This window comes from Rhincodon typus, chromosome 19, assembly GCF_021869965.1.
Source record: "Rhincodon typus isolate 14 chromosome 19, sRhiTyp1.1, whole genome shotgun sequence".
In the NCBI taxonomy this organism is placed as follows: Eukaryota; Metazoa; Chordata; class Chondrichthyes; order Orectolobiformes; family Rhincodontidae; genus Rhincodon; species Rhincodon typus.
Genome location: NC_063350.1, coordinates 32,685,434 through 32,698,608, shown reverse-complemented (window position 1 = coordinate 32,698,608; position 13,175 = coordinate 32,685,434). Strand labels below are relative to the sequence as shown.

At 43.3% G+C, this 13,175-nt stretch overlaps 1 protein-coding gene across 1 annotated transcript; it reads right to left on the bottom strand.

Moving 5' to 3' along the window:
* Positions 1 to 2,820: 2,820 nt before the first annotated feature.
* On the bottom strand, positions 2,821 to 10,386 carry LOC125485469 (serine/arginine repetitive matrix protein 3-like). The gene is made up of 2 exons (XM_048608418.1): positions 10,274 to 10,386; positions 2,821 to 3,589 (listed from the first exon to the last, which is right to left on the bottom strand). The coding sequence occupies exon 2, from the start codon at positions 3,561 to 3,563 to the stop codon at positions 2,898 to 2,900; it is 666 nt and encodes a 221-aa protein (XP_048464375.1). The 5' UTR covers positions 3,564 to 3,589; positions 10,274 to 10,386; the 3' UTR covers positions 2,821 to 2,897.
* Positions 10,387 to 13,175: the final 2,789 nt, after the last annotated feature.

The following is a 13,175-nucleotide window of genomic DNA, read 5'->3' as shown; positions in this document are numbered from 1 at the left end:
CCATATGACATCAGAGTGTTGTGCAATGAAGTCTCTCATGGTAGGCAGCAGGTTGGCAATCATAAGGTGCTTTCTTTATTCTTTTTATTCATTCAGGGGATGAAGGTGTCGCTGGCTAGGCAGCATTTATCTCCCATCACTAATTGCCTAGAGGGCAATTAAAGGTCGACCACATTGCTGTGGGTCTGGAGTCACATCCCTAATGGACATTAGTGAATCAGATGGGTTTTTCCCAACAAGTAACAATGGATTCATGGTCATCATTAGACTCTTAATTCCAGATATTTATCAAATTCAAATTCCACCATCTGCCATGGCTAGATTTGAACCCTAGTCCCCAGAACATTATCTGGGTCTCTGGATTAACAGTCCAGTGATAATACCACTAGGCCATCACCTCCCCTTCCTTCTCATCTTTCCATCATTGGTTAGCCTTCAATGTTTCAGACCACATGAGGGCTGTAAAATTGCCCTGAAATGCTTGAGTATACTGTAGGGCTGCACTGAACCTGCAAGAGGCAGTGCTTTGTGTAGCTTTTCCCATCAGACTGCTGTGCATCAGGAAGAACAGATGTGTGAATTTTCCATTGCACACCTTCCAACATTGAATGGCAATGCATTGCCCTGACAAGCTAACAGGTAGAATGAACCTTTACGTCCAGACATATGTGGAATTATGACTGATTCTGTGTTCTATCTAACAAAGTTTCTGTAAGTGTAGAAAATGGGACAGGTCAGTCCTGCGCATTACTTTTAGCCTCAATGTTGGCCACATTATAGTGCACACTTTGGCTGTAGCCATTAATATCACAGTTCAAGGATCCCTGATGTCTGAGGCTACCTGCACTCAAGGAGTTGGCTACTTGTGGCAGATGAGCAATGCGAGGCCTTTATAACCTCTTTTATCCTTGGGATTTCTGAAGAAGCTGCTCATCCCTCAAATAAACATGGCTTCACCAGGCCTGTCAAAGACACAAAAGCAGATATTGCAAGAGTGCAAGTACATATATACTTGCAGAGTGCAAGACACTTTACAATGATGTATCAACTGCGCCACCTATGTGCCCTGAATATGACTTTTCTTCCTCTCCGTTCCATGATGCTGAAGTGCAGTCCTGACTTCCACAGCTGAGGTGTGGAAGCTCTGCTGTTGGCCCAGTTAGCCTGGAAGGCTTGTCCAGTCCGGTTGTCCTCAGGGACGTTTGGGCCTAGAGACCCTAGGCTCACTTACAGTAAGCTACACAGGTGCAGGTTCACCCCACATGGCTGGGATTTCTGGCAGAGAGAGGCATAGGGGCTGGGCACATCTGGACCATCTCACAAGAATGCTTGTGTGTGTGGATCTTCCTCTCGGTGGGTGTTTCCTGGCACCACACTGTCTCCCTGAGAGATTGGGGCACCTGGAGTGAAGTCAAGGCTCCTTGTCCCCCTCTCGCCTTGCCATTATTGCTGAGCATCAATGGCTAGCTCAATGGAGTGTAGGTCCATGCACATACCTAGCAGACACTGAGTATGCTGGACCTGTGTTTCCAAGGTGATTGCCAACCTGTCCATGGAGGCAGCCAAACATTAGTATGCTGGAGCAAATATGGTGCTGATAAATGTTGGTGGTCTTCTGCATTCTTTGTTTCAGTTTCTTGACTGCCTCTGACAAACCTGCCTGTTGTTCCTGTTCTGTCTGCACACTTTGTTGAAAGTTATTAACAGCTGAGATCATGGGGCCATCTTCTGCCTGGGGCTGAGCAGGTGACTGGTCTGTGGTAGTCCTCTGAGAGCCAGCAACCTGGGTCGTTTCTTCCTTGACCAGCTGAGGAAATAAGTTGATAGAGTGCTCATCAGATTGTTCCTGAGTTTAAACCATTTAGAAAATCCTCCAGGGCGAATGTCTCGGGGGCAGGTGAAAGCCTTGCTGAGGGCATTGTGTCTTCCTCCTCAGAGATGTGGGTGAAGTGGAGAATCTCAACATTGGCCTCTTCTAGGCAAAGGTTCACTGGGTGCCAGTAGTGCCTACAGAAAAGAAGAAAGGGGATCAGTTGTGTAAAAGGATAAAAGCTTACACAGGTTAAGAATGAGTTTGCACTGGTGGTCATGGGACAGCAGTGCAGCAAGCACAATGAATTTCAATGGGTTGTTTGCCAATGGAAGTCTCTGCATTCTCATGTGTCTTTGCATTCTCCTCTGGCCAAGTTTAATACCTACTCCTCATAGGGTGTAAGGAGCCTTAAGTTCACCATTTCTCTGCTGGTCTTCATCTCTTAGCCTGGTTATGAGGCAATTTTACTGCAATGAAACAAAAAGAGGGTTCGGTGTAATGGAAATGGAAAGGACAGCAGTTACTCATAATGCAGGGGTAAGGGAGGTGGTGAGATGTCCCCACAGAGTAAATAGGAAGAAGGACAGACGGCAGCCAAGTTTAGTAATTTAGAAGGAAGAAGAGGGTGAGGGCTCTTGAGTGGACCTGCTGTATGCATGTCACGCATGGGACTTGATGAGATGGATATGCAGTGGCAGAGTTCAAATGAGTGGTGGCCCTGTGAGTGTGAAGTAGAGAGAGAAGATGATGGCATCTGGCATCTATGTTTGTGGAATTCAGATCAATAACCTTTGTTCTGCACTGCTGTGTGTATTTTTTTTAAAGTTATGGCACATAATTGACTGACACTAGAATAAAATAGGATAGAATATCCTTTATTGTCATGTGTACTCAATTGTAGAAGCACAGTGAAAAGCTTTTACATTGTCTGCCTCTTATGGCACCATCTTAGGTACAAGTATCGAGGTACAAATCTTGGATACAAAAGAGGAATAAAAAGTAGTTGCATTATTTTACAGAGTTTAAAATAAAGTTAGAAATAAGACATCATTAAAGGATTGACGTAACAGTCAGATAAAAAATATCAAATATACATTACATTGTAGCAGCTCAGTGCAGGGCCTCCGCAAGTTGTCTGACTGCTCACACCAGACCCCAGTTGAACAGCCATCCCTGCTCCACTCCAAGCCCCAGTCCGCTCCGTACCAGCATTCAGCTGCTCCAAGGTAAGTTCCAGGGCTGCCTCCTCCGCAACAGTCTCTGCCTGGTACTTGCTGCCCGTGCACTGTTCCAGGAGTCGCTGCCCGTACATTGCTTTGGGACACCCTGCCCGTGTGCTGCTCCGGGATGCGCTGCCCATGTGCTGCTCCGGGACGCACTGCCTGTGTGCTGCTCCGGGACGCGCTGCCCGTGTGCTGCTCCGGGACTTGCTGCCCGTGCGCTGCTCCGGGACTCGCTGCCCGTGTGCTGCTCCGGGACTCGATACCCGTGTGCTGCTCCGGGACGCGCTGCCCGTGTGCTGCTCTGGGACTCGCTGCCCATGTGCTGCTCCGGGACGCGCTGCCCGTGTGCTGCTCCGGGACTCGCTGCCCGTGTGCTGCTCTGGGACTCGCTGCCCGTGTGCTGTTCCGGGACGCGCTGCCCGTGTGCTGCTCTGGGACTCGCTGCCCGTGTGCTGCTCCGGGACTCGCTGCCCTTGTGCTGCTCCGGGACGCGCTGCCCGTGTGCTGCTCTGGGACATTCTCCACATGCCTGTTGCTGCTCCAGGATTTGCTTCTAAAAAGAGGGAAAAAGAGAGAGAAAAAAAGAAAAAGAACTGGCAGAACAGAGGAGCTTTGGCAGGAGCATCTCATTCTGCCACCATCTTGCCAGAAGCTGCTGCTGTCTTGTTCCAGGCTGGCCGAGTTAGGTGGCATGCCCTCCTTTGCAGGTTGGTATGAAAAATCACTGCCTTCCTTTTCAGCTCCCACACCAGAAACTCTTCCAGATCCTGCTCAGTGAAGTAAAGTCCTAGCTTTATTTCTGAGCAGGGTTCTTAGTGATGATGGTTGGACACCACAGCGTAAAGAGCACTGCCTGGCTTGCAGTATCTGAAGGACTGTGCAGATGGGTTGAGATATGGTGTGTATCTCCAAGTCCTGTCAGCGGCAAGCACTTCTGGCTTTTCTGCCGCATGATTCCACAAGATGTGCACTAAACAGACTAGTTGTGTAATTAATGAGACGAAGAGTGGAAAATTGTGTGAGGAAAATTGACATGAGCCATGGTGGATGAAATAACTCCACCGAGGTCAGTATCCTGTCACCAAGTCACTCTTTATTTACACATGGAGAGTCCTTGACACTGATCCAGCATCCTTAGAGCGAGCTGTCAGAGTGAACAGAACGTTTGACTCTCCTGTTTATAACTGTCAGCCAGGGCTCCCTGATTGGATCAGATTAACAGCCCCAATCATGGAACTCATAATCTATGAGGTCCATATGGCTGATCTCATTACAATCACTACAGTGAACCTAACCTGAAAAAGCACATTGCTAAAAAAAAATGGGAAAGTTCAACACAAATAGTTATTAGCTGAAAGAAGGACACACAATAAAAATGTCACATTTTATAACATTTACTGGGGCAAATACAAAGGTATATTATTAACAAAATACTTTTTTTGTTTGGCGACAAATGTAGAGAGATGGGTTTTAAAATCTGATTGGGAGGACGGTAGGGAGGTACGTGTTTCCGATGTCCAAATATAGTACTCCCTTCCTTCCCACTGTTTGAAAAGTCTTTTTGTCATGAAAGGGGCTGCTAATCTCATCCTCCTGCTGACACCAACTGTATTATGGAATGTGTGGGGTGATATTTGGGTTAGGTGAGCTGTAATAAGGTCAATTGACCCTTATTTATTTGCATATGGCAGGCATCTGCCGAGCCTCTGTTTTTGTGGATGCATTCAGGGTGAGTTGAAGGCGGTGGGCTGGGCACCAACCTCATTTTATGCACCTACCCTCTGCTGAAAATGCATCCGCTGACAGCATGTAGTAACCAGCCTTTCCCATAGTGGACTTAGAAACAACTGCCACCATCCCTAATTGATATTTGGCACTCCCTCTTAACGAAACAACTTAGTCATCCATTTGATATTTAACACTCAGATAGGTAGCAGCATGTCACATGATCCCTTTCATTTAATCTACACTTAAAGATACAGTCCAAATCCAAACTGTAATAATATTAAAAAGCAAAAGATATAGTCCACAAATTATAATCTTATAATCTTCACATTTGTCACAGATGATGGTTAAAAGGTGTTCCATCTGAGAGACTTCACTAACATGATATTCTGGACTTTGGAACTGAGATTATTAGAACACTTATCTAAAAGCATATATGGTTGACAGTCATGGCTGACTCATTGGGTATAATGTTAACATAAGCATTTTTGTTTGTTTTTTCTCCATTGCTATCAACACCTCAGATCAACTTGATTATGAACATTGCTGGTCTCTTTTCCACAATGGAACATTGTACTAGTTACACAGTTGAGGTTAATAGCTGGTTGTCATTGTTCTTGTTTACTGAAGGGAAGCAAGTGGCAGCTCCTGAAACATCATTCCTATGGAATAGATATATTGAGGTATTCCCAGCTATTGAACTCTGAATCACAACGGTATAATACCTAAGATTTTCCTGAAGTGAAATGTTTTAATAAGGGATCAAACCATTGACACAGGGCTCACCTAATCCACAAATGTTGGCCAAATTTCATGGTACGGACTAAACTGAGGACAGTTTGAGGAGAAATGAACATGTTCTATAAGGTCATTGAAACCATCAACCATGTCCATGGGAGATCTGGAAAATCTTTTACCTCTGAATACATTTACACTATTATCAAAACATTCTCATGCTGGAGATGAGTCAGCATCTGCAATTACCAAGCATAAAAAACAACTTCAGCAGACTATACAAATTAGCTGTCATAATAAGGAGGTATTTTTGACGGAACAGAAGATATGGAGATGAGGATAAAGAACTGAACAGTGACTGAGAAGGTCTCTTGATCTCTTCCGAGGAGAAGCAGGCAGCTGTTTTGATAACACTAACTATAAAGAACCATTAGAGAATCAAGACCTTAAAACTTAACTGTAATATTCACCACTACTCTAGGTGTGGCTGTATGTGGTATATTACTTAACTCCACAAAACCACATAGTTGGCTCCTTATTGGTTAATTCCAATTGATTTTAGGCTTTTAATAAAATGCTGACGCATGCAGCCAAGCTTATCGATGTCTGACGGCAAGAAGGTCAAGTCTCTTTTTGAGCTTTGGGAAATTAAATGTTACAGTTCAGCTTGACAGCAAGAACTTTTTTTTTATTTAACCTATTTCTCTAATCAACCATTTCAGAGATATAATTACACAGCCTTGCAGCATGTGGGACTTGAACTCAAGCCTCCTTGTTGAGGGATAGGGACTTTACCTGTGCACCACAAGAGCCCCTTCTAATAAACCGTCCAAGAATTTAATTTATTGCCTCTTACCTAATTTAGTTCACCTACCTGCCTTCTTACCTCCTCTGGGACAGGAAAATCCTGCTCTTAACTCCAAATGTAATTAGAATCTTCCAATAAAAAAGCAACAAGTTTTTTTTTAGAAAAGCTCAATCCATGGTAAAAATATTAGCTTTTTGCTATGAGGCATGGAAGGGTGAATTGGCTCCTGTCTTTCCAACCTGTCTGGTTATCCATGACAAATGTATAAATTCTTTTCAGCATATATCTATGTCTTTCCTGATTTAAAATGTTTTAAAATCAACAGTTTCACTAGAAACAATACAGAGTCAATTACAATGCTTTCATGACTGAAAGGAAAAGCAATTTTATTATCTTCTAAACTCAAGGAAGAGGCGGCAGAGAGGCGTGATGCTGGTTGGTTTCCTTGTCTCCAGATATAATGCTAGTCAACACTAATTTCCTGACATTTGACCACTTGTGTGGTCAGGTGATGCGTGTGACCATTTTAACTCAGTGTTTTAGGACCCTTTTTAAAGCCTGTTCATTCTAACTTATTAAGTTGAACAATGGATATCAAATATCAATTGATTATTCTTTACTCACTCATTCGCGGAATGAGGGTGTCACTGGCTAGGCAGCAGTTATTGCCCATCCCTAATTGCCCAGAGGGCAGTTAAGAGTCAACCCCACTGCTGAGAGTCTGGAGTCATATGTAGGCCAGACCAGGTAAGGATGGGAGTTTCCTTCCCTAAAGGACATTAGTGAACCAGGTGGGTTTTTCCGACAATTGATAATGGATTCACGGTCATCATTAGATTGTTAATTCCAGATATTTATTGAATTCAAATTCCACCATCTGCCATGGCAGGATTCGAAACCAGGTCTCCCGAACATTATCTGGATCTCTGGATTAACAGTCCAGCAATAATACCACTAGGCCATTGCCTCCCCTTAATATATTGATATATATCAATATTTTATATCAACGTAACACTTTACCTAATAGCATAATGAAATGTAGCAAACCATTTTTAAGCTACCAATGTTTGTCCTTCTCAGCTGCTGGCACAGGTTGCCCTTGCGGTATACACATTGGATCATAGGACTTAAATGTCAGAACTTTAGGGCATGAAATCATCATAGTTTAAACCATTCATTTACCTGGTTCAACCTTATCCAGGGTTGATGTATCTTATTCCCTCCCTCGCTTCAAGCAGAATTTTGCTCTAGATTTAAAGGTGGAGTGTCCAAAGTCCCATATTCTGACTCACGAGGTTGATACCTTACTAAACCATTTGAAATTTTGGGCTATGTGTCCATTATGTCAACCATGAACTGAATTGATAGTCACTGCAAGTTAGAATGTATCAAGATATCAAAACAGCACTTTGATATCAAGGCAGCATTTGGTTGAGTCAAGGTGCCCCAACAAAATTGAAGTCAATGGGAAGTCATCAGGGAGAAAACTCCTCCTGATGAAGCAGCAGCACTCAAAAGTTTGTGATTTCAAAATTGTCGGACTATAACTTTTGATTTTGTCCACCCCAGTCCAACACCGGCACTTCCACATCATCATCAAGTTAGACATGGAGATGCTTGCTGTTTGGTGTCATTCAACTCCTCAGATATTGAAGCACTCTATGTTCACATTCAGTAAGATCAAGCTGGGACTGATTTGTGGAAAGTAACACTTATGCCACATTTAGGTAAATACTATCTCCAATAAGAGACAATCCAAACATTTCCCCTTGACATTCAATGGTATTACTATCCCTCACCATCAATATCCTGTGGTTTAGCATTAACCAGAAATTAACTGGCCCAGCTATATAATTGCTGTACCTACAAGACTAGGTGAAATGCTATGAATTCTATGGTGAGAGAATCATCTCTAAAACCTGTGCACATTTACAATGCACAAGTCTGGAGTATGATCAAATCCTCTGTACTTGCTTGGGTGAATGCAGCTCCAGCAACACTCAGAAGCTCAACTTCATCCAAAGCAATGCAACCTGCTTGATTGGCACTATATCCACCATCCTAAACATTTACTACCTCCACCGCTGACAGATAATAGTGGCAACGTGTACCACCTACAAGATGCAGTCAAGGAACTCATCAATTTGAACAGCACTCTCCAAACATCTGATCTTTATCACCTACAACGGAGGGCACACGCTTCAAATTTTCTCTTTCTCAGGTGGGGGGGCAGGCACAGTCAGCAAAACTTGTGCTGAAATGAAAGTGGTCAGACTTAAATATAATTTGATAAAAATAAATAAAAAAAAATATAAAGAAAATTTATAGGAAAGACCCAGTGGCCCGACTATCAAGCTCCCCCATCACCGTCACAACCCAGAATGCAGTTGCTCTCTGCCATCTAACTCTCGCCTTCTACCCGTGGTGCAACTTTCATCTCCTTCCCCCTCCTCCCCAAGCCAGAGACTACTCAAAAGGCTCCTATTCCCAGACCCAACCACAGAGTATAGGCCTTGGGATGCTCACGGTTCCACCAACCGCAGACTGATTGTCTCCTGTGTTTACTGCTGATAAGCTCGCCAGTAAACCTGTAACAGCACATACAGGAGAGAAAAAGCCTTGATTAGAGAGCAGCTGTTTGCAAAATCATCCACTTATACTTAGGTTTTGAATATCTGGCTTCAAATGAAACATAAAGTAAACAAAAAAAAACAAAGTACAATAAACTTTCAATTTTTCTTCTTAGTCAATGATCCTTCTCAGGTAAATTTATGTAGTTATTAATTATGGGACACCTATGTATGAGCTGTAAATATGTCTATGAGTAAAGCAGATTCCAGACCACATGAAATGCTATTGTGAGCTGTTTGTGGCCTGTGGGCTGTAGGCTGGGCATCCCTAAACTAGAAGGACAGAAACAGTAGATTAATGGGAACACCTGGACCTGCAAGTTTCTTTACATGGTATAACAATTCTGACTTGGAATTATATCACAAAACCTACCAAATGTTCATATGAATTGGGAAAGCCTGATCTGTGCACATCTGTGGCTTGCAAAATGCACATCTGACTCATGTGACTTCACAAGGGATTTTTGTTGTTTCACACAGAGTTCAGGTTTGTTGTGCAGTCAGGCTTCCAAAAATGTTTAAAGACCTTGCAGAACTCACCCCTCTCCCCCAGCCACCTCCTAATCCAGCTCATATTTCCCATTACATCTCACTATCCCACATCTAAGACTCCATTTATCCTCCACAGTCAGTCACCCAAAGATGCACTTGAACAGTGCTCAGGAGTCATGCAGTAACAATGGAATTACTTTTTTAAAATCATTGGAGAAGTATGAAGTTTCCAACCATCTAACAAAATTGTAAATTCCAACTTACTATCATTGATAGTAGTTCAAAAGCCCAAGGGAACAAACTTATAATACTTTACATGCTCCTTATGTTTGTAAACAAACAAGAAGCCACAATGGTATGTTCTTTATTATATGCTTGTAAAGTTTCAATAGTTGTTTGATTAATAAGATCACCTGCTGAGCTGTAGTTTTTGAAAGCCAGCCAAGCATTTAAGATGGTTTAACTGTCATAACTAAAACTTCCAATTCCATTGACAGAACAAACATCTATTTCAATTTCAAAGTGAAATAAATGTCAATTAATGGAGTGGGAGCAGGTGCACATCATTCTTTTCTATCACCATGAGTACATTATTTTAAAAAAATTGCCAGACCTGCTAATCCAATTAAATGACAAACATGACAGGAGAGGACATTCCTTTCCACAGTTTATAACAGAAATTATGATACTTTATCAGAAAAGTACTGCATTGCATGACAACAGTTGCACAATGCTAATCAATGTAAGGTTCAAATTAACTTTGCAGGACAGATCCCGATGATGAATAACCATTAAAACAGAGAAATCCAGCATCCAATTTGAAGAGGTCAAAACAATTTACACTAACCTTTCAGAATGTTTCTGGTCTCTCAGCTGGCTTTCTACTTTCAGGTTTTAGAGTAGATTTGTAGCTCAGGTTTTGGATGTTGTGGTTGGTTGGTTCGCCGAGCTGATTCATTGTTCCGCAGACGTTTCATTACCCTGCTGGTAACATCATCAGTGCAGCCTCCGATGAAGTGCTGTTGTGTTTTCCCGCCTGTTATTTAAACTCTGGTGTCAGTTGAGCTGGATTACCTCACTTCCAGTTTTCCTTCGCAATGGAGTATATACGGGGTCTAGCTCTATGCGTTTATTGATGGCTTTCTTAGTGGAGTACCAGGCTTCTAGGAATTCCCGTGCTTGTCTGTGCTTTGCCTGTCCCAGGATCCTGGTGTTGTCCCAGTCGAATTGGTGGTTTTCCTTATCCATGTGGATGGAGATGAGTGAGTATTGGTCATGTCTTTTTGTTGCCAGTTGATGTTTGTGTACTCTTGTGATGAATTTCCTTCCTGTTTGTCCAATGTAGTGTTTGTCGCAGTCTTTGCAGGGAATTTTGTGTATGACATCGGTCCTGTCCATAGTGGGTAGTGGGTCTTTGGTGCGGATGAGCAGTTGGCGCAGGGTTGATGTGGGTTTGTGTGCTACCCTGATGCCCAGTGGTTGTTGAAGTCTTGTGGTCAGTTCAGATGTGTTCCTGATGTAAGCTAGTGTGATGAGTGTGTCAGGACGTGTAGTATCTTCCTGGTGTTGTTCTTGTGATAGGCATCTTCTGACTCAGTTTTTCGGGTATCCATTGTCCTTGAATACCTGGAAGATACTCTTCTTCTTCTCGGCGTAGCTCTGTGCTGCTGCAGTGTGTTGTTGCCCGTTTAAATAATGTTCTCACGCAGCTTTATTTGTGTGTGTTAGGGTGGTTGCTGTTGAAATTCAGTACTTGGTCACTGTGTGTGGCTTTCCTGTGTACCTTCGTTCGGAAATCCCCATTTGTCCTGTGCTCTACCATGACGTCCAGGAATGGGAGCTGTTTGTTCTTCTGCTCCTCTCTGATGAATCTGATTCCGGTGAGGGTGTTGTTTATTAGTTTGTGTTTCTCCTCTAGTTTAGTCCGTTTAATGATGACAAATGTGTCGTCTATGTAGCGTATCCATAGTTTTGGTTGGATTAGCGGAAGGGCCGTAATTTCAAGTCTCTGCATCACCGTTTCAGCTACCAGTCCAGAGATAGGTGATCCCATGGGTTGATCTGTTCATATATTTGGCCGTTAAAGGTGAAGTGGGTGGTGAGGCATAGGTCCAGTAGCTTCAGCATGTTTTTTGTGGAGATGACGTCATTAGGGTCTTGTTCTTGTTCTTGTTTTATTAGTGTTGTCAGTGTTTCTCTTGCTAGTGGTATGTCTATCGATGTGAATAGGGCAGTAACATCAAATGATACCATGGTCTTGTCGTCATCTATTCTTATGTCCTTGATAGAATTGAGGAACTCCTGGGCTGAGTGGATTGAGTGGAGTGACTTGCTGATAAGGTGCTTTAGTCTCCTACATAGCTCCTCTGCTAATCTGTGAGATGGTGTGCCTGGTAGGGAGACTATGGGTCTAAGGGGTACTTCCAGTTTGTGTACTTTCGGGAGGCTGTAGAATTGGGGTGTGTTAGTTCCTTCAGGTTTCATTCTTAAGAAGTCTGTTTTGTGGATCTGTCCGGTCTGTTTGAGTCTCTTTAGTGTGTTGAGGATCTTGTTGCCCAGTTGTGGTGTCGGGTCTGTCTGTACTTGCCAGTATGTGTTCTTGTCGGCATGTGCCTTGGAGAGGTAATCCTGTTTGTTTAGTATTACTGCCATGCGCCCTTTGTCTGCTGGTAATATTGTGATGTTTTTGTGCTTTTTCAGTCCTTCTAGGGCTTTCCTTTCAGATGTGTTGAGTTCACTTTTTCTGGTCAGTGTCAGGATCACTGTCTGTCTTATGGCTTGTTGTGTTTCTTCATTGATGCTGTTGGTCTTTAGTGTGGCTTCCAGTATGGCTAGGAATTCTGTTTAGTTGGCATCTCTGTAGTTGTAGTTGGGTCCGTGAATAAGAACAGCTTTCTCTGTGTCTGTCAGTTTCCTGTCTGAAAGGTTTCTTATTCAGGTGTCTGCTCTGTTGTTGTCATTTTGGTGGGTTAGTTTGGCAAGTTTTTCCTGAAGTATCTGCCTTTTCCTGGCTCTTGTGGTCTGTTGACTGAAGTTGATGGCTCATTTTAGATCCGTTGTCCAGTCTCGGTTGGTAGCCTCCAGGAATAAAGTTTTTTGGCACGTTAAGTTCTCTGTGGAGCCGGTTGTGTGCATCACTGATCATTACCTTTACCATCCTGCGGCCATTGAGTTCTGCTGTTTTATGAGCTTGTGGGTTGTTGATGGGGGGGTTTGTATCCCACACTGCATGATAATACATGCTTTCTGAGGCATCCATGTAGGAAATAAAGGTGTTTGCAGGTAGCGCTCTGTCGTTTGGCGTAGTTTTCCCATTTTCATATCAATTTGAGCGTGCTTTGCGCGTAGGTCTCTAAGGTTTTAATGTAGATTTGTAGCTCGGGTTTTGGATGTTGTGGTTGGTTGGTTCGCCGAGCTGGTTCATTGTTCTGCAGACTTTTCATTACCCTGCTGGTAACATCATCAGTGCAGCCTCCGATGAAGTGCTGTTGTGTTTTCCTGCCTGTTATTTAAACTCTGGTGTCAGTTGAGCTGGATTACCTCACTTCCTGTTTTCCTTCGCAATGGAGTGTATACGGGATCTAGCTCTATGCGTTTATTGATGGCTTTCTTAGTGGAGTACCAGGCTTCTAGGAATTCCCGTGCTTGTCTGTGCTTTGCCTGTCCCAGGATCCTGGTGTTGTCCCAATCAAATTGGTGGTTTTCCTTATCCATGTGGATGGAGATGAATGAGTATTGGTCGTATCTTT

Bases quoted from the DNA above. Each gene is read 5' to 3' on its own strand.
- LOC125485469 (XM_048608418.1), bottom strand. From the start codon at position 3,563: ATGTGGAGAATGTCCCAGAGCAGCACACGGGCAGCGCGTCCCGGAGCA.